The sequence below is a fragment of the Vicia villosa genome, unplaced genomic scaffold (assembly GCF_029867415.1).
Source record: "Vicia villosa cultivar HV-30 ecotype Madison, WI unplaced genomic scaffold, Vvil1.0 ctg.001063F_1_1, whole genome shotgun sequence".
NCBI lineage: Eukaryota > Viridiplantae > Streptophyta > Magnoliopsida > Fabales > Fabaceae > Vicia > Vicia villosa.
In genome coordinates this window covers 187,194-207,465 of record NW_026705468.1, presented here as the reverse complement: position 1 = coordinate 207,465, position 20,272 = coordinate 187,194, and the positions used below count along the sequence as shown (strand labels likewise).

At 33.3% G+C, this 20,272-nt stretch overlaps 3 protein-coding genes across 3 annotated transcripts; all 3 read left to right on the top strand.

The window, feature by feature from the left end:
• Positions 1–4,666: 4,666 nt before the first annotated feature.
• On the top strand, positions 4,667–6,960 carry LOC131633019 (uncharacterized). Its single transcript, XM_058903726.1, has 6 exons — positions 4,667–4,902; positions 5,103–5,179; positions 5,259–5,620; positions 5,718–6,151; positions 6,255–6,347; positions 6,514–6,960. Exons 1-6 carry the CDS (start codon positions 4,781–4,783, stop codon positions 6,725–6,727), a joined length of 1,302 nt encoding a protein of 433 aa, XP_058759709.1. The 5' UTR covers positions 4,667–4,780; the 3' UTR covers positions 6,728–6,960.
• A 1,134-nt stretch (positions 6,961–8,094) lies between these two features.
• On the top strand, positions 8,095–10,649 carry LOC131633025 (uncharacterized). Its single transcript, XM_058903732.1, has 6 exons — positions 8,095–8,367; positions 8,463–8,542; positions 8,622–9,010; positions 9,102–9,532; positions 9,807–9,899; positions 10,060–10,649. Exons 1-6 carry the CDS (start codon positions 8,246–8,248, stop codon positions 10,271–10,273), a joined length of 1,329 nt encoding a protein of 442 aa, XP_058759715.1. The 5' UTR covers positions 8,095–8,245; the 3' UTR covers positions 10,274–10,649.
• A 955-nt stretch (positions 10,650–11,604) lies between these two features.
• Positions 11,605–14,205, top strand: LOC131633020 (uncharacterized). Its single transcript, XM_058903727.1, has 5 exons — positions 11,605–11,882; positions 12,004–12,568; positions 12,785–13,197; positions 13,431–13,529; positions 13,737–14,205. The coding sequence occupies exons 1-5, from the start codon at positions 11,761–11,763 to the stop codon at positions 13,948–13,950; spliced, it is 1,413 nt and encodes a 470-aa protein (XP_058759710.1). The 5' UTR covers positions 11,605–11,760; the 3' UTR covers positions 13,951–14,205.
• The last annotated feature ends 6,067 nt before the right edge of the window (positions 14,206–20,272 follow it).

The window sequence follows — 20,272 nt, the reverse complement described above, 5'->3', positions numbered from 1 at the left end:
CGATCTTTGAAGTTTGGCGTCCAACTCGATCGGGCCTTTCGAAGAAAATCGGTCGAACGTTGTCCACATAACCGCTAAGTCTTCGTCGTTCTTGATCTCAAAAGGTGTGAACTTAATGTCTCCCTCGTCGTTAAGCGATGGAGAGCGGTACTCGAGCTTGACAACCTTTCGATTCTCGGGATAGCGCAAAAGCGTGTTGAGCGACGGTATCAATTCTGCAAACGGCGTGTCGCGCGAGAAGCGAAATTGGAACGGCATCGGGTAGCCGGTTTCAAAGTAGACGAATGCTAGGTGAGGGTAGGTTTGTGTCATTTGTGTTTTGTGGTGTGAAGAGGATGAAGAAGAGTGTGTGGTATTTATAGACTTATTGGAGCATTGATGGCCCAACAAACCTTATCCTGCCTCAGGGGACATTTCGGAAATGAACTTCCGAAAATAGGCTCCAGACATGTATATTTCGGAAGTTCATTTCCGAATTATGCAGAAAACAGACTTAAATTTTGCATTTTGTTGATTGCTTAGTGTTTTGTGTAAACAATACCAAAGGAATTCAAAATAGACATAAATTAGACATTGATGACATAAAACATACTTATATTATATATGTATTGAATCGGTCCGATTTTACATGATAAACAACAATACATACAAAAAATGATCGTTACAAACAAAAAACGATCCGGAACGAACTAAAATTCACCGAACCAATCGGTGGATCCTAAGTCCAAAATAGGCACGTTCTTCGAACGCTCTCTATTTTGCTCGCGCTCCTTGCTCATCATTTCTTCAAACTCCGCCATCCTCGCAACGAACGGATCCGGCCAAGTCTCCGCCTCATTTGAACGATGTGCCGTCCATTGACAAGAAGTAGCCGGTATAGGACAACCCGGTTTCAAAAACACTTGAACGGAGTGCCGCGATCGTAGATACCCGATGCATATGACGCGGCCCGACGCGTCCAACGGCGGTCGACTATGAAGTGGAAAGAAAGTCTCACATAATCCGAACCTCGTCAAATCGACGCACACCATATCATATGCACTTGCTATTAGATGACCCATCTCGGGGAATGACATCCACTTCGAAACCGGAGCGATACCGGTAAGTGATGGAACAAGTGCATCATGAATTTTTGCAAACTTTTCTTGATTTTCATATAGTCGGCCGTAGATATCCCGATACGAAGTCAACTCCGCAATGAGCTCCCGTCGGACTAAAGTGTGATTATTTTCCCCTTTACCGAGCAAACCCGCAACGGCCCGATATCCACAATTACCGTCGCCTCCAACATCAACGATGTTATCGATATATTTGTGCATGAAAAGTGGCATCTCATCAATGTAGACAATCGGTGATTTTTTGATCGGCGGTGTGCGAGGTGGCTTCGAAATACGGGCTCCTTTGTTACCACTACATGTGGACTTCGGTGTCTCTTGAATTTCCGGCAACGATGAATCAACGTGTTCAAAGTAGGAAGGAGATCGTTTTGTTGAATTGTCATCTTGTGCAATTTTTTACTTTTTCGGTGCACCTTTCGTCTTAACCGGTTGAGATGGCGGTTTCAAATCGGTGGTCTCCGGAAACGCGATCTTTCGCAATTGTTCTTTTATGTGCAATTTTGTTGTGTCGTCCGCCTTAGCAAACTTCTCCATTATCACTTCCAACTCGTCGGAGATGGTGATTTTGGAGTCATTTTCCTTCGGCGGGTCAAAATCATCAAAACGAAGTTTCTTCCAATGGTCGGCTACCTCATCCATGCGTATTGGTGAATTCAACTCCTTCTTTTTTGAAATTATACAAGCACACGGAAGGCCGTATGTAGTTCTAATGGTGCACCCACATAAAGAACTATCCGCCCCCGTGGTCTCCGACCGCTTAGCTTCATGAAACAAAAAATTCAAACCCGTTCGAGATATGTTGTAAATCAATTGGGAGAATAGAATTTGGCCCTTATACCGGTGTTCCATGACCGTCTTGCTCCGACCGAACGATGTTTGAATTTCATTGTGTTGATTTTCAAGCATTTGATTCACGGTGTCCCACCCGCGACACAAATCTCCCTTACTATCACCCAACCACCTCTTGAAGACCGCATGTGCGGATTCAACTCGGTTAGTCGTGGTGCAACCAAGATGTCTAACCCGATTTGTCCAAGCGCACACGACTTTTTCTCTAACTTTGTCAAGAATGGTGGATTCGACGTAATGACAAAATGTCCTAATGGAACCACACAAAGACCTAAAGTGTACCAATTTCTCGGTATAATCCTCTTCGGAGTATGCATCCAAAATTCCCCTCCATGCCACCATTATCCTATCAACCACAACACCGGCTTTGACAAATTTACCATTTTCATCCAACCTATCTTTTGTCCCAACCGCGGGTTTCAACTTGCTTCTCACGTTGCAAGTTATGTGATACCGGCAAAGTAAAGCGGTAGATGTCGGGAAGACGGTATCGACCGCATTCATCAAAGCATTGTCCCGATCGGTGACAACGACGTTTGGCATAACCTCTTGATCAACTAACAAAGACTTGCAAATTCCCAAGGCCCACGTAAAGTTTTCTTCTTTTTCACACTCCAAAAAAGCAAACCCCACCGAATAAGTCTTGTCCGTCGAGGTCACACCGACGATCTCTAGAAGAGGAAGCGTATACTTGTTTGTCTTGTACGTCGAATCCATGACTAGAACGGTTGGAAATGTGTTGAACAATTTGATACTTTCGGGATGAGTCCAAAAAATATCACGCACGGTAACTTTGTCCTCGGAGGTTCGGAAGCTTGAAACGTAATTGTTATCGCCTAGAAGTTTCAAAAGTTGTTGCATTTCCGAACGAGGGCCCATATTCAAAACCTTGAGATTGTGCTGTTCATTGTAAACTTGCTTGATATTTGAAACGCTATCCGGTTTCTTACGCTTCAAATCGGCAAGTATGTTGCGAGGCGCCACTTTGACTATCGTTAGGTCCGATATCACATTCCTCTCTTCGCGGGACAAACGACACGCCATTGGATGCCCGTGTAACTTGACATCCAAGGCATGATTATGCATTCCACAAATTACGGTTAACCGCCACAAATCATCAACCCTCCGAGTGGCACGCAACTTAAACGGACACCCGCACTTTCTCGATCCCGTGTCCTCGTGTTTTAGCACACGGTTTGATTGCACATAACTACCACCACGTTCGCAATTCAAAACAACGAAAGCTTTCCGCCTACTATTTCCGTTGTCCGACCTTAAAATGACAATTCCAAATCCAAGTTTACTAGCTTCGTTTCGAACCCAATCAATCAATTGTTCTCGACTAACGAAGCTCCGATCATTTGTAAAATGTTGCCTAACATCGACCGCATTGATCATAGGAGTAGCGTCAATAACCGGATCGTTATTAACGTTGACAATTTCTGGATTTAATACTCCATCGTCTTGCACAATGTTGTCCGGATGCACCATACCTAGCAAATGCAAAAATTAGCAAAATTGGCCAAAACTGTTTTTTTTTTAAACTACCAGGGCATGTTTCGGAAGTTCATTTCCGAAATTTGTTAGGTAATATATTTCGGAAATGAACTTCCGAACCATATCAGTTTTCAGCATAAATTTGTTGAATCAATGTAGTGAAAAAGGGGATGAAATGAGAGATGTTTACCTGAAATTGTAGCTTTCTATGCCCCCTTTAACGTGATCAACGGTTTGAAACTTGCTTTTAGGGCGAAAAATTGATGGAGATTGATAGGGTTTAGAGAGGGTTTTGATAAGTTTTTGGAGAAAAATGATGAAAAAGTGAAGGAGGGAAATTTGTATATGCAGCAACAGTTTCGGAAATGAACTTCCGAAAATATGCACGGATTTTGAATTTTTTTTAGTTCGGAAATGAATCTCCGAAAACATCAAATTTTTGATGTTTTCGGAGATTCATTTCCGAACTAAAAAAAAAAACAAAAAAAAAATAACTTCGGAGATGCATCTCCGAAGCAAGGGCAGTTTTGGGATTTCGCTGGGGGTTTCCCCCATAGGGAGGTGGGTAAAGAAAAATTCATGAGTGATGCTAAATGCAAATACTCAACGGTGTTATAAAGTCACATATAATATAATTCATGCCGTTGAGCTCTACAAACAAATTTATTTATCTTCTAACATCTATGAAATTAGTGATTTTTCTATTTCAATTTTACAATTCTATTTATTTTCTATTTCAATTATTAGTTTGATGTTATAAATAAATGATTTATTTTATTTATTTATTAATTTTGTGCAAATTTATTTTAAATAGTTAAATAATAATATAACACATCAAAACAACTAACTTATATTTTAAATTACACATAAACTTATATCAAAATTAGTTATATTGATATATTTCAAATAATTTTTTAAAATTATATTGATTAGCAATAACATTCAAATAAGTATAATCATGACGGGTGTATTATTATTATTATTATTATTATTATTATTATTATTATTATTATTATTATTATTATTATTATTATTATTATTATTATTATTATTATTATTATTATTAGGGTATATATAATTTATTATAGTATATCTATTTAAAGTCATTTTATAAATGAAACAAATTTTAAAATGAGAGTGAAATGATTCTTGTATAGACGGAAGACGGTAATTACCAAACTATCCTACATTACTTTTTGCGGGGGAATCATCGCTTTCTTTCTTCAATGTTTTCCTTTTTAGAACTCAGAAACATAAATTTACAAAAATAATTAGCTAACCAAAGAAGCCATCAGAAACCCAAATCTTCCTCTTCAATGGCGACTCAGAAAGTTTCTGAATACGAATTGAAGCGACTCGAAAACATTCGTCGCAACAACGAAATGATTTCCGCACTCAATTTAAAAGCCAAAGCCTCAGAACTCTTCAAGCGTCCAAGGTCATTTTCTCCTCTAATAGCTCATTATTTTTCTCTAATTTGAACATTGTTTTTTTTTTTTAAAGTAGCCTAGTGGCCGGAGTTGACTCTCGGGTTTAAGCCCGTGACCCTGCACCTGATGTCTATGCAGAGCTACTAACTGAGCTGACTTAACGGGATGATTATGGTTGATGAATTACATTGATATTTGAATTTTACAGTGCTGTGACCGAATTGAAATCGAAGAGACCGAAAACTGAAACCCCTGATGCTACCAGATTCTCCCTCCGAATCAGAGGTAGTATTTTTATTTCTGTAACAAATTCTAACCAACTATTTTAAACAATAACCAACTGATTCTAACAAATCTGTTATAGGCGTTACAGCAGAATCAGATTCTCTTCCAATGAAGGATGCTTACAAAGGCGCACACTCGGATTGTTCTTTCATTGAAACCCTAAAACAACAATCCGATGGTACTGTGAAAATTAAGAACGAAACTGGGTGTTCTTTTGAGTTGGAATCTATGTCTTTGGATCCTGAAAATATATCAAATGTTGTTCCTAGAAGGATAACTCAAATGCGGTTTTTCCCTTCCAATGATATAAAGATGATTGTAGCGGGTGACACACATGGGAATATTGGGTTCTGGAAAGTTGGACAAAGTGAGGTTTTTTTGTATCATCCGCATGAAACTCTCATTTCGGGGATTCTGGTTCAATCACATTGCTTGTCAAAGGTGTGTGAATATTGGTTACTGAATTCTCATTTTCTGTTAAAATGTTTGCGAAATAGCAGAATTTTCTGATGCGGTGATTATTGATTTTAATATGCAGATATACACGAGTTGTAATGATGGATTTGTTAGGATGATGGATGCTGAGAAGGAAAGTTTTGATAGGGTATATCAAAGTCGTGGTCAAGCATGTATACATGCTCTCGCGCAACCAAAGAATGAGGCTAACTGTTTCTATTTAGCTGAAGGTTCTGGTGGTTTGACTGTTTGGGATAGTAGGATGGGAAAATGTGCCTCTTCGTCCCGCTTACCTTTGCATCGATTGAAGATTAATACAATAGATTTCAACCCTGAAAACCCTCACATTGCAGTTACTAGTTCATCGGATGGAATTGCATGTACCTGGGATTTTAGATGTATTGGTGGTCTGCATGAGGATAGTGACCTCCGAGCTTTAAGAAGATTTACTCATGAAAGAAGAGGCTTGCAATCTGCCTATTTCTCTCCTTCGGGATGTAGCCTTGCGATCACAACGTATGAAACACTTGGTTATAATCTTTTGATGATTCTAATCCTTGATTTTATTTACCTAATTGTGAGTTTGAATGGATTGAGTTGATATAATCTCTTGATGTAGTTCGAACAACACAGTTGTCATATACAGTGGAGTAAACTTGGAGGACGCAGCTTTTGTTGATCATGAAAGTAGCGGGAAGCTTTATACTTTCAGGTGCGGTTTCTGGGGAAGCAACGAATGTTTGTTGAGTTTTATGCCTTTCTCTTTGCCATTTGTTGATCTTGTCCCACTGTTTCCAGTCTTCATTAGTTAAAAAGGAATTTATTTCATTCCGAACAAAAAACAGTTGACATTTGTTATCTTGATTTCATGGTGGCAGGTCAATATGGGGTTGGGACGACTCATACCTCTTCACTGGGAGTACAGAAGGAGGAGTTGCTGTTGTCTCAACAGCTCAAAAGGCAACTGTGATGACTCTAGAGAGCCCACTCATATCTGGAATTCCATATAAATTTGATGCACACTCTTACGAAGTTGGGATGCTAGCAGCGGGTACGAGCGGAGGCCAGGTCTGTGTTTGGACATCGCGCTAGGACTTTTTATTGCTCGTTTGGAATTGCGGTACTGCAACATAAATTATCAAGTCCCCATGCTTTTTGTACACACCTAGTATGAAGTTGTAAACTCAAACTTTTGGTTGGCAATGCGTTTCTTGAAAATCCCATTGACATGATGCATTTCATACTGTATCAAAGGCAAAAACTTGTTTTGTAGTGTACTGTCTTGCTATTTGAATTGGAAAGAGAAATTGCAGTTATCCTTTTAATTCAGTTTTCGTTTGTTGAGTATCAGTATTTTAACCATAACCAAAAGTTGCATTAGAGTGGACGGTTTTAGAATCTTAAGAACTCTTCCAAATATTGCAAATATCCCTGCAAGATGCATCATCCTGAAAATATTTTGTAAAACCCATCGCATTAACTAGCATAAAATCAGTATCACAATTTTGGAACTGAGAAACAAAATGCAAGTTTATCTGCCCTCAGAGGATTAAAGCCTTTCATTTTGATCAAGGTGTATTTCTTTTGTGTAAGGTTCATGTTTTTGATTATTTGGTCGACTAGAGATTGTTAGAAGATGTAATTCTTGGTTTCGGTAAGCAAGTCTATGATCGACAATGTTGTGTTCGACAGAGCCGAAGCACTTGGAGTTTACATAGTTAAGATAGCTGAGTGGAGTTAGCTATATTTGACATAGTCGAATACAACATATAATTGTTGTGTCGAAGTGTATCTTGTATGTTTTGGATTTTGGTTGTCTTATAAATAGGTTGTAAGCAGAGAGCAACTTCACTTCAATAAAATTCTCTTTTCAATAGTTTCTCTCTTCTCACTCTTTCTTCTTCCTTTTCTTGAAACCTAATTATTCCAACAAATTGGTATAAGAGTCTGAGTTGCAATTTAGAGAGACTTTGTAATGACAAACAAAAACACAACATTAATGCAATATTTTATTAATATAAAACATACACTACTACACAGTGAACACAGGGCCGGTCCAGTCAACTGAGAGACTCTGTTCTAATTTTTAAAAAATATTTAAATTAAAAAGAATGTAATTTTAATAATTAAATTGACGTGCTAAAAATATAAAAAAAATTAAATGACATAACACATAAGTTAATTAAAATAAATAAACCTAAAAAATTTAAATCATAATGGTATACTAATTTAATAATAATAATAATAATAATAATAATAATAATAATAATAATAATAATAATAATAATAATAATAATAATAATAATAATAATAATAATAATAATAATAATAATAATAATAATAATAATAATAATAATAATAATAATAATAATAATAATAAATTTATTAGTGTCTATACTCTATATAAATCATTTTATAAATGAATAAAATGAGCATGAAATGATTCTTGTGTAGACGGTAATTACCAAACTATCCTACATTTCAGCGGTACTTTTTGCGCGGGATATCATTGCATTCTTCAATGTTCTCCTTTCAGAACTCAGAAACATAAATTTACAAAAATAATTAGCTAAGCAAAGAAGCCATTAGAAACATAGATCCTCCTCTTCCATGGCGACTCAGAAACTTTCTGAATACGAATTGAAGCGACTCGAAAACATTCGTCGCAACACCGAAATGATTTCCGCACTCAACATACACTCCAAAGCCTCACAACTCTTCAAGCGTCCAAGGTCATTTTCTTCTCTAATACCTCATTATATTAACTGAGCTGATTGAACAGGACGATAATTGTTGATAAATGACATTGCATATTTGAATTTTACAGAGCTGTGACCAAATTGAAATCCGAGAAGAAACCGAAAACCGAAACCCCTAATGCTAGCAGACGCTCCCTCCGAATCAGAGGTAGTATTTTTATTTTTGTAACAAATTCTAACCAACTATTTTGAACAATAACCAACTAACTCTAACAAATCTGTTATAGGCGTTACACCCGATCCATCGAATTCTCTCCCTTCTAAGACTAAGCCTAGGAAGTACACTTTGGGAGCTTACAAAGGCACGCACTCGGATTGTTCTTTCATTGAAACCCTAAAACAACAATCCAATGGTACTGCAAAAAGTAAGAACAAAGCTGAGTGTTCTTTTGAGTTGGAATCTATGTCTTTGGATCCTGAAAATATATCAAAAGTTGTTCCTGAAAGGGTAACTCAAATGCGGTTTTTCCCTTCCAATGATATCAACATGATTGTAGCGGGTGACACAAATGGGAGTATTGGGTTCTGGAATGTTGGACAAAGTGAGGTTTTTTTGTATCGGCCGCATCAAACTCTCATTATCGGGATTGTGGTTCAATCGCATTGCTTGTCAAAGGTGTGTGAATGCCGAATTCTCATTTTCCGTTTTAACATGTTTGCGAAATAGCAGAGTTTCTGATGTTGTGATTATTGATTTTAATATGCAGATATACACAAGTTGTAAAGATGGATTTGTTAAGATGATGGATGCCGAGAAGGAAATTTTTGATATGGTATATCAAAGTAGTGATAAAGCAGGTATATATGCTCTCGCGCAACCAAAGAATGAGGCAAACTGTTTATATTTAGCTGAAGGTTCTGGAGGTTTGACTGTTTGGGATAGTAGGATGGGAAAATGTTCCTCTTCGTCCTGCTTAGCTTTGCATCGAAGGAGGATTAATACAATAGATTTCAACCCTGAAAACCCTCACATTGCAGTTACTAGTTCAGCGGATGGAATTGCGTGTACCTGGGATTTTAGATTTATGGGTGGTCTGCGTGAGGATAGTAACCTCCCAGCTATAAGGAGATTTACTCATGAAAGAGGCTTGCAATCTGCCTATTTCTCTCCTTCTGGATGTAGCCTTGCGATCACAAGGTATGAAACACTTGTGATTGCGTTTAGTTTATTCATTTTTTCAAATTATTAGGGGTGTCAATGTGTCTTTGTCGGAGTTGTGTTTGGGGTGTTCGTGCTTCATAGCGTCTAGTATTTAATGTTATTTGTTAAGTTCAGTTCTGATTAGAAACTTGATTCAATAAATGTTTTTTTTTTCAATCCTTGGTTATAATCTTTTGATGATTCTAATCCTTGATTTTATTTACCTAAGTGTGAATTTGATTGGATTGAGTTGATTAATCTCTTGATGTAGCACAAACAACACGGTTGTCATATACAGTGGAGTTAACTTGAAGGACGCAGCTTTTGTTAATCATGAAAGTAGCCGGAAGCTTTCTATTTTCAGGTGCGGTTTCTGGGGAAGCAACAGATTTTTGTTGAGTTTTATGCCTTTCTCTTTGCCATCTGCTTATCTTGTCCCACTGTTTTCAGTCTTCATTAGTTAAAAAGGAATTTATTTCAGTCTTCGTTAGTTGACATTTGTTATCTTGATTTCATGTTGGCAGGGCAATATGGGGTTGGGACGACTCATACCTCTTCACTGGGAGTACAAAAGGAGGAATTGCTGTTGTCTCGACAGCTCAAAAGGCAACTGTGATGACTCTAGAGAGCCCACTCATATCTGCAATTCCACATAAATTTGATGCACACTCTTACGAAGTTGGGATGCTAGCAGGGGGTTCGAGCGGAGGCCAGGTCTATGTTTGGACATCGCGCTAGGACTTTTTAGTGCTCATTTGGAATTGCGGTACTGCAACATAAATTATCAAGTCCCCATGCTTTTTGGACACAACTTGTATGAAGTTCTAAATTCAAAATTTTGATTGGCAATGCGTTTCTTGAAAATCCCACCATGATTCCAACAAACATGTGATGTACCATTTTAGTTGGACTATTTTCATGACTTTTTGTGTTAAGTATCGGCTATATGATGCATTGAAATGAGCCTCTGTCTCATTCTAAAATTTAGTTTGAAAGATGAGGTTGATCAAACACATTTATATCCAATTGCCCGAGAACTTAAGGAGTCTGTAACTCCAAACAATTTCTACATTGGTCTTTAATCCGATTCTCATACAATGTTAAATCTGGCTCTGTTAGATGTATAAATGTATTTGGAAAACTTTATCCTTTGATATACCTTTTGAAATGAGATCTTAACTCATTTAACATATGACAACTATATGGCTGCAGGATCCAAACCTCGGTTGAATAAAAAAAAATGAAACATTTTAGTTGATGCCTATCTTCTATGTTTTTTTATGTAAAGTATCATTCATAGGTTGCTGATAATTTTTTTCTGCAAAATTTATGTTCTAGCAGACTTTAAACATGTTTGTTTCATGGATCAACAAAATGCATTTACTGCAATTGTTTCAAGTGACAGGGATGCACTTCTTATTGTACCAATGACAAAAGCATGTTTTGTAGTGTACTCTCTTAATGTTTGAATTGGAAAGAGAAGTGGTAGTCATCCTTTTATTTTTAGCATTTCTCTTCTTTTAATTAAGCTATTTTTTTTTTAAGTATCATAATCATAACCCAAAGTGGTATTAGAGTTGTTGCCCTTAGAAGTTTAATAACCATTTTAAATGTCGCAAGATCACTATGAAATGCATCAACCTGGTAGTATTTTGTAAATAATATCACTGATTCTTCTGAATAAGGAATCATTCGTAAAGACAACTGCGGGAAATGATGTTGCTCATGGCCCGTCACCTCGGAAAGGAATGGTATCTTAAAGCACAATGATAATCCAATAATATTGTCCGTACATACGGTGTAGGTGTATGGTTTAGTGTAAGAATAACATTTCTGTTTGTTAATTAATAACAAATAATTGCGTCCACTTGTAAATATTATATTAACAACACTTTTAATAACTTATTTATAAAAAGTAATATGGGAATAATAATTTGACATATTAAACAATTAAATAATTTTAATAAAACAAAAAAACTCTGCCGTGTGTCATCAATTGAACCAAGTATATATGCATTTTTATGGCCATTTGATTTCTTAAGTTTATATACGAGATATTTTTTACCAGACAATTACTCTGTTTACCGCCAGAGCGAGTTTTGAGTTCCCGCGCAAAATGTATTTTCGTGAAAAATAAATATAAATTCTTAGATCTAAAACCTTTCATTCACTACTGTTTTTCCAAAATCAAAACCCTAACTTCATCTTCTTTCTCTTCAATTTCAATGGCGCCTCCCAAAATCAACGAGTATGAACGCAAGCGTCTTGAAAATATTCGTCGCAACAATGAAATGATGGCCGCACTCAAAGTTCAATCCAAAGCCACCGCACTCTCCGATCATTCCAAGTATTTTTCTTCTCCATTTCTATATTTTTTACTTCATATGTCATGATTAATTTTCCCCTTTTAATTGAACTTCAATACTCGTTTGTTTTGATAATTGATGTTCATAATTTGCGATTTTCAGGATTGTTACCAAATCTTACACTGTTAAATCGGAGAAAAAACCCAAAATTGAAACCCCAATTGTAATCAGACGCTCACTTCGAACTAGAGGTATCCCGCCTGATTCCAAAGGGTTAGATTTAGACTCTACTTCAGATTCCAACACTTCCCCTCACAATTCCCCCAATAAAGTTGAGAACATTGTTCAAAATTTGGGTCCTATTTCCATGAAGGATGTTTACAAAGGCGTTGATGGTTCTGATCGTTCTTTTATTGAGACACTCGTTGGTATGTCCAATAAGGAATTCTCAGAAGAAAAACTTAATGGGTCTGTAAAAAAGATGAAAACCGAGTGTTCCCTTGACTTGGAATCTTTGTATCTGGATCCTGAAAATATAGCACGTGTCCTTCCTGGAAGGATAACTCAAGTGCGGTTTTGTCCTTCAAAGGATGTTAACACGATTGCAGCGGGTAACAAATTTGGGGATATTGGTTTTTGGAATGTTGGAGAAAGTGAGTTTTTTTTGTACCATCCACACGAGGCTCCCATTTCTGGGGTTTTGTTCCAACAACATTGCTTGTCAAAGGTGTGTGAATCATTTCTGAATTCTGCATCAGTTAGTTATTTTATCCTTATGATATCTTTGATGAAGAGCTTTGAAAAGATGAGGCTATGTTTTGATATATATATATTCAACTTTTTATAAGTTTTAATGAATTCATTGATAGGATAATTTATAACTTCCTTAATTTTACGGGTTTGAACGAATTGTCTGATGTTGTGATCATTGATTTGTATGCAGATATACACTAGTTGTTATGATGGATTAATTCGGTTGATGGATGCCGAGAAGGAAATTTTTGATATGGTTTATAACGGTAGTGATAATGCATGCATATACGCTCTCTCACAACCAAAGAATGATGCAAACTGTTTATATTTCTCTGAGGGTAAAGGGGGTCTGGCAGTATTTGATAACAGGATAGGAAAATGTTCATCCCATTGGGATTTGCATGAAGCTAGAATTAATACAATTGATTTCAACCCTCAAAGCTCTCATATTGTAGCTACCAGTTCCTCTGATGGAACTGCCTGTACTTGGGATTTGAGATGTATTGGAGGGCCTAAGCACTCAGCCTTGAGGACATTTGCTCACAAAAGATCGGTGCAATCAGCCTATTTCTCTCCTACTGGATGCAGCCTTGCCACTACTAGGTATGAAACCTTTATTCCATTCTTAATATTACTATGTTTCAATACTTAAAGGTACAGTGTGAGCGTGCTTACTTACTAGCATAGTCTATTACTTTTTGTTACTTACTAATCTGGGTCAGGATGTTAACATCGATTCTCAAATTTGCATTCTTTTTCTATTCTTAATTATATTGATCTGGGTTTGTGCTAAATTTTGAATTTGATTGGATTGGGACTATGCTATCTTTGTGCAGCTTGGACAACACAGTTCGTATATACAGTGGAGTGAATTTGGAGGATGAGACTTCTGTGTATCATTTCAATCAGACTGGAAGATGGCTCTCGACTTTCAGGTGCGGTTTTGGGAGAGTTATTGAATGTTTAGTTGTTGTGTAATTCTTTTGCCATCTGCTGAACTAGTTAGTCCCTAGGCAAAACAAGCTGTGGGACTTAACTCTTAACTCTTTTGAGTTTGGACCTGATTTTTACATTTCAATTATGATATAATTCATCACTATTTGATTCTAATTGCGTTCATGATCTTGATTTTGTGGTAGCAGAGCAATATGGGGCTGGGACAATTCACATCTATTCATTGGGAACATGAACAGAGGAGTTGACATCGTCTCAACAGTTCAAAAGGCGACAGTAAAGACTTTAGAGAGCCCACACATGTCTGCAATTCCATGTAGATTTGATGCCCACCCTTACAATGTTGGGATGCTAGCAGGAGCTACAAGCGGAGGCCAGATCTATGTTTGGACATCAAACTAAGAATTTTATTCTATATGCATTTCAGTTGGATGCAAAAACATGTATCATTTTAGTTGTTTATGTGCCCAATGTGGTTTATGATTCTGTATCTGGAATTGCATCACAACGCCATTTCTCATTGGTTTTGTTTGGAACCTTGTCACATTGCCTCCTATTTTGTATCCACATAGGATAAGCTATACGTTGTAGAAATTACCAACTTTAATTAATGAAATGTTTGCTTCAGGAAAGTATTGAAGCATGCTTCCATTATTACATTTTATCGTCCAATAACATGTATTTGATGAACAACATACTATTTGTGAACAACTTAACATTGCACTGGTTGTCGACCTTTAAGAGTATGTTAAGTAAGATTTCAACACGACGAGGTTAAAAAGTATTTTAACTAAAATTCCAAGACAATGCTTGAAAATTGGATTGAAACAAGTAGAAATAGTGACACGATTATGATCAAAGTACTAGTATTTTAAAAATCAGACCGGTCATCAAACCGGTGAGGGTACTGGATCACTGGCTCATTGGTTGAATCACTGGTCGAACCGTTTGATCGGATAATTCGGTTGAATAAACCGGTCCCTATTACAATATATATATATATATATATATATATATATATATATATATATATATATATATATATATATATATATATATATATATATATATATATATATATATATATATATATATATATATATATATATATATATATATATATATATATATATATATATATATATATATATATATATATATATATATATATATATATATATATATATATATATATATATATATATAAACTAGATTGTTGGCCCGTGCGATACACGGATATTTTAGGATTGAAAACTATAATATTTATTAAAATTTAATATTTTATTATTATTGTTATTATTATATTAAGTAGGTTATAATAATAATAATAATAATAATTATTATTATTATTATTATTAATGTTAATGTTAATTTATAACAATTACTTTACTATATTATGATATATTCTATTACTATTATTTTATCATTTTATTTTATTTTTTATTTTTATTTTTTATTTTAATAGTTTTGTTTCAATGGCTTGTTATTATCACTACAATATTTATTATTAAATTAAAATTGTAACTTAGAAATCAATACATTCTCGTTTGTTTTCAGTATATCTTAAAATGACGTGATTATTATTTAAATAAATAATTTAAATAAAAGAAAATATATTATTAATGGTGTACATAGTTTTGCAAACTTTGAGGTATTGAGATGTTATTGCCATTAAAAATATTTAGTATCGGATGACAAATATAAAAAATTCAATAAAAATATTTAATTTATATATTTATATATAAAAATACATAAAAAATGGGTGATTAGACACATATTTTTAAACAAAACTTTTATAAATTGACCTATAAATCTAAAGCATGCCTATTTTGTTCTCCTACAAAAAAAAACAACGATTATGATGACACATATCAAATGAAAAATATAGAATATATAAAAATAATAAAAATTTATATTTTGGGTGTGGGTAATGATATACCTATTAGAGAGATTGAACAGAAATAAAAAAGGATGATAGAAATATATATGAATTAAGAGGGAGAAAAATATCATATCACAAAAATAACAATATATTATATCTGCAATAGAAAGATGGGTAATATAATTTCAAACTATTTAAAGGAAGAAATAGTTTTAAAAAAACTTAAATTATAATGTAAATAAATTCCTTTCGCTTAGTTATGTTCTCAATGATCTGTGAGATTATTATATTTTTATGATTTGCTATTTTGATCTCAATGATTTGTGAGATCATTGAGAAAAATATATAACTTTAATCATTTGAGTTAAGATCTTACTCGTTCGATATTGTGCAAATTTTAAAGGAATATGAATTTGTGAAATAGATTGTCAAAGTAAATCGATTTTGATCGATTGATATTCTAAAATCGATTTTAATAATTTGAGGGGTTAAAAAATTTAATTGAAATTAAATATTTGTTTCAATAAAACCAAATTAAATTCTTTGTATAAATGCTTTTTTAACCTATTTTAATTTATTGATATTTTAAAACTGATTTTAATTGATTGATATTTTAAAACTGACTTTAATAATTTGAGCGGTTAAAAAATTTAATCGAACTTAATTATTTATTTCAATGACGTATAAAATAAATCTTGATTTTATTCTCTGCATCAAATTTAAATTTATTTATTTCAATAAATTTATATAATTTAAACTTGTATAAATTATTATTATATATTATTATTATTATTATATTATTATTATTAATATAATATTATGTTTTTTTTATTATTAGTATTTTTATAATAATAATAATTATTATTATTATTATGTATTAATATAGTGTTAATTTAATATTTAATAAAATAAAGATGTCAAATATATATATATATATATATATATATATATATATATATATAATTATATAGTGTTAATATTAATATTGTTATTATATAAATATTACAATTTCGAATCAATTAATTGGAATAATAAAAGATAAATTTGACGATTTTGAGAAGTTACAACAATTGAAACAATAATCTAATTTACTGTATTGAAAATAAAGAACAATAAATTGCAACAACATGCTTGCAAGTAAATCGCAATCATAATAATATAATTTATCATAATAATAATAATATTGTTACCTATGAAATTCAAATAATGCAGAACAAAATGACATATTTAAATATTGTTATAATCATTTGTATCATAATTGATATTTATATGATTTTATATGATTTTTATATGATTTTTCACATGATTCTCAAGTAATAAGAATGTAAAAGTAGCAACAAAATAATTCTTCTTTCTTCTTTAGGTCCGCAAGAAATAGTAGAGAAAACTACATCACAAAATCCTATAAGAAAATTATTACAAAATCGTATAGTTAAAATATTTAGATAATTGATATAATAGAGTAAATTAAATCGTAAGTCTGCCATATAAATTGAAGAATAGTTAACACATAGTCAAAAATAAGAAAAGGAAATAAAAATATCGATACAAAAATTAAAAAAAAAATAGGTACCTTGTCTTTGTTTGGGTAGAAAAGGATGAAGATATACAACAACAAAAAAAGTTGAAATATATATAATTACTACAATAGTATAAGATGAGGTAATAATATAAAATTATACATATTTGTTATAAAATTAACCAAAACCATATAGATCAAAGAGAGGTAGAGAAGAAAGAGAGCAATATCATCTTATCTTATTTCAAGTGTGCTTTATATTGTAATATGTGTCTCTATTTATAGGACTCAAGGGAGATAGAAAATCACACATATTAAACACATATTAAGTATGGAATAGGAAGATGAAGAACTAGGAGATGGATGGACATCCACTAACATAAATATTCATAACACTCCCCCTTGGATGTCCATTGAGGATATGCCTCGTTAAAACCTTACTAAAAAAAACCCAGTGGGAAAAATTCTAGTGAAGGAAAAAGAGTACAATATCCTTTGAATGTGAATTGCCTCGTTAAAAAACTTACCAGGAAAACCCAATGGGACAAAACCATGGTGAAGGAAAAAAGAGTGCAAAATATATGTATTTCTCCCCCTCATGCAGACATTTACATGTGAGACGATATTCTTTGTAGTCGTTGCTTAAAATATCTTCTTCGAAATGACTTCATGTAGTGCTAATAGTTATGCAGGATTTGATGAAGTTGTTTCCATGAGTTGTTTCATAGATCTCCATGAAATGGTTGTACCATCACATGTAAACAAATAGCCTGTTTCTGATCCACTATTGTGAGAATGTGACAAGTAACCAGCATCTCAAAGATAACGAAGTATATGTTTGACTCTGTTCAAATACATGTAGGCGAATAATTGTATCTTGGTAATAGATTGACCACAAACGATATATCGAGACGTGTATAATTAGCAAGGTACATTAGTGCTCCAATTGCACTAAGATATGATACTTCAGGACCAAACAATTTTTGTAATCATTTTCTTGAGGCCTGAAAGGATCTTTCTCTACATCTAATGATATAACAATCATTGAAGTAGACAACGAATGAGATTTGTCCATATAGAAGTGTTTCAACACTTTTCTATATAATCTTCCTGATGTACAAATATTCCATTGTCCAAATTCTCAATTTGTAAGGCTGGACATAATTTTTGTTTTTCCTAGGTCCTTCATCTCAAACTCTTTCTTTAAGGAATTTATAGCTTTTGGAAGCTCTTCAAGAGTTCCAATAATATGTATCACATTCACATAGATAACTAGTATTGCAAATTATTTTCCACATCATTTTATGAAAATACAAGTACAAATTGAATTATTTGTATATTCATCATTTAGTAAATATTCACTGAGGCGATTATACCACATGCATCCAGATTCTTTCAGCTCATACAGAGACTTGTTCAATTTGATGTAGTAATTTTCTCGAGATCCATAATTACGTGCCTCTGGTATATTGAACCCTTCAGGGAGTTTCAGGTAAATGTCACTATTAAGTGAACCATATAAATAAGATGTCATTACACACATCATGTTCAAATTATGCCCTTCATGTGATACAAGACTAATTAATCAAAAATTGATTGAATCCACTACAGGTGAATATGTTTTTATCAAAATCTATCTTAGGTCTTTGTGAAAATCATTGAGCAATAAATCAGACTTCATATCATTCTTATTTTTCTTTTTCACAAAAACTCATTTATATCCAATTAGTTTCACACCATGAGGTGTTCGGACTACAGGTTCAAAAGTGAGTCACTTGTAAAGCGAGTTTAATTCTTATTCAATTGAATATATTTATTTTGGCCAATTCTCACTTAGTCTCTAATCTTTAATAGACTTTGACTCATGATCCTCATTATCATTGATCACTTTTAGCCCTATATTGTATACAAAGACATTGTCAATATTGACTTTATTTAGTTATCTCAATTTCGGTTCCATTCAATTTCATCCATGACATATTTTATCGAGATCTCTTTATTTCATATTTCAAGTACTTGATTTGTTCTTCTGGAACTGAAAATTAAATTAGGTCACAGTGCTCTTAGCATTTTCATATCCTCACTTGGGTCATCTTTAGTTTCTTTTCTTAGTAGAGGACTTTTAACATTGGAACCGACTTTCATACCATGCTTCAGGCGCAGTAACAACTCAGTTGCAATATTATATTATCCAATAGGAGAATCCACTTTGAGTGGAGTATTATCAGCTGATAATTTATTTCATATACTTTGCAAATGAATTATATTTTGAACTTCTGATTCATATTGATTTGTACGAGGATCAAGACAACAATTTATTTTAAATTGTTCATTTGAACTTCTTGTTCATGATTTCAGTTGTTCATTTGAACTTCTTGTTCATGATTTCAGCTGCTTATTTCCCTCCCCCTAATATTGAGAAAATTAATTTATCAAGTGATAATCAGCCTACTGGGCTGCAATCAAGTATTTGATTATTTTCTCAAATTATATCTTCAAAATTGAGAGTCATATTAATTATATTTTTCCAATATTCTTTCATGACTCATCTTAACGTATTATATTGGAGCAATTGGAATATACACAACACATCCAAATGTTCATTAAGATGAGAAATATTAGAACAAATTAGGGAGGACTAAGATATAGTATCTTGTTGGCTTAATGCGAATAAATATCTTAATATCATAGTTTGGGTGTTTCAAATATATAATTTAAAATTGATGATCTCATAAGTATCAATCATATAATTAACTTTAGACGTCTAAAGAATGGATCTTCGGGTCCATTTTCTTTTTATGAACATATATTACATGATATCCAATATCAATTTAAATAATATATGTGATACTTATACATGAATTTCTAAAAAATCCAGAAAACAAGATCTTAGTCTAATTAGTTGAGAAAATAATTTCACAAACTTCTGGTTGTGAGTAGAGATATATGCATGATAGTTTAGTCGATGCAACAATTAATGTCATAAAAACGCAATTTCTCAAATTTTTATTTTCCTTTAGAAACACACAAATATTGACTGGATTGAAGAAACTTCTAGTTCTTCAATATAAATTATTCGCATCATATTATATCTGAGATGACCCAATCGGTTTTACCAACGACACATTTAAGTCTAATTTGTAAACTACTGGTTTACAATGACATGTGCTTCAATTGTACTAATATAAGTGTAGTACAAGCTCGGGGAAAAGACGATAGCTTTTCTATTACACATTTTCTGTCCAAATTGTGTTGTGTAATACAAAGATATTAGATACCTCCAATATAAGTCAAAACCAATATAATAGTATTTAATTATTAAA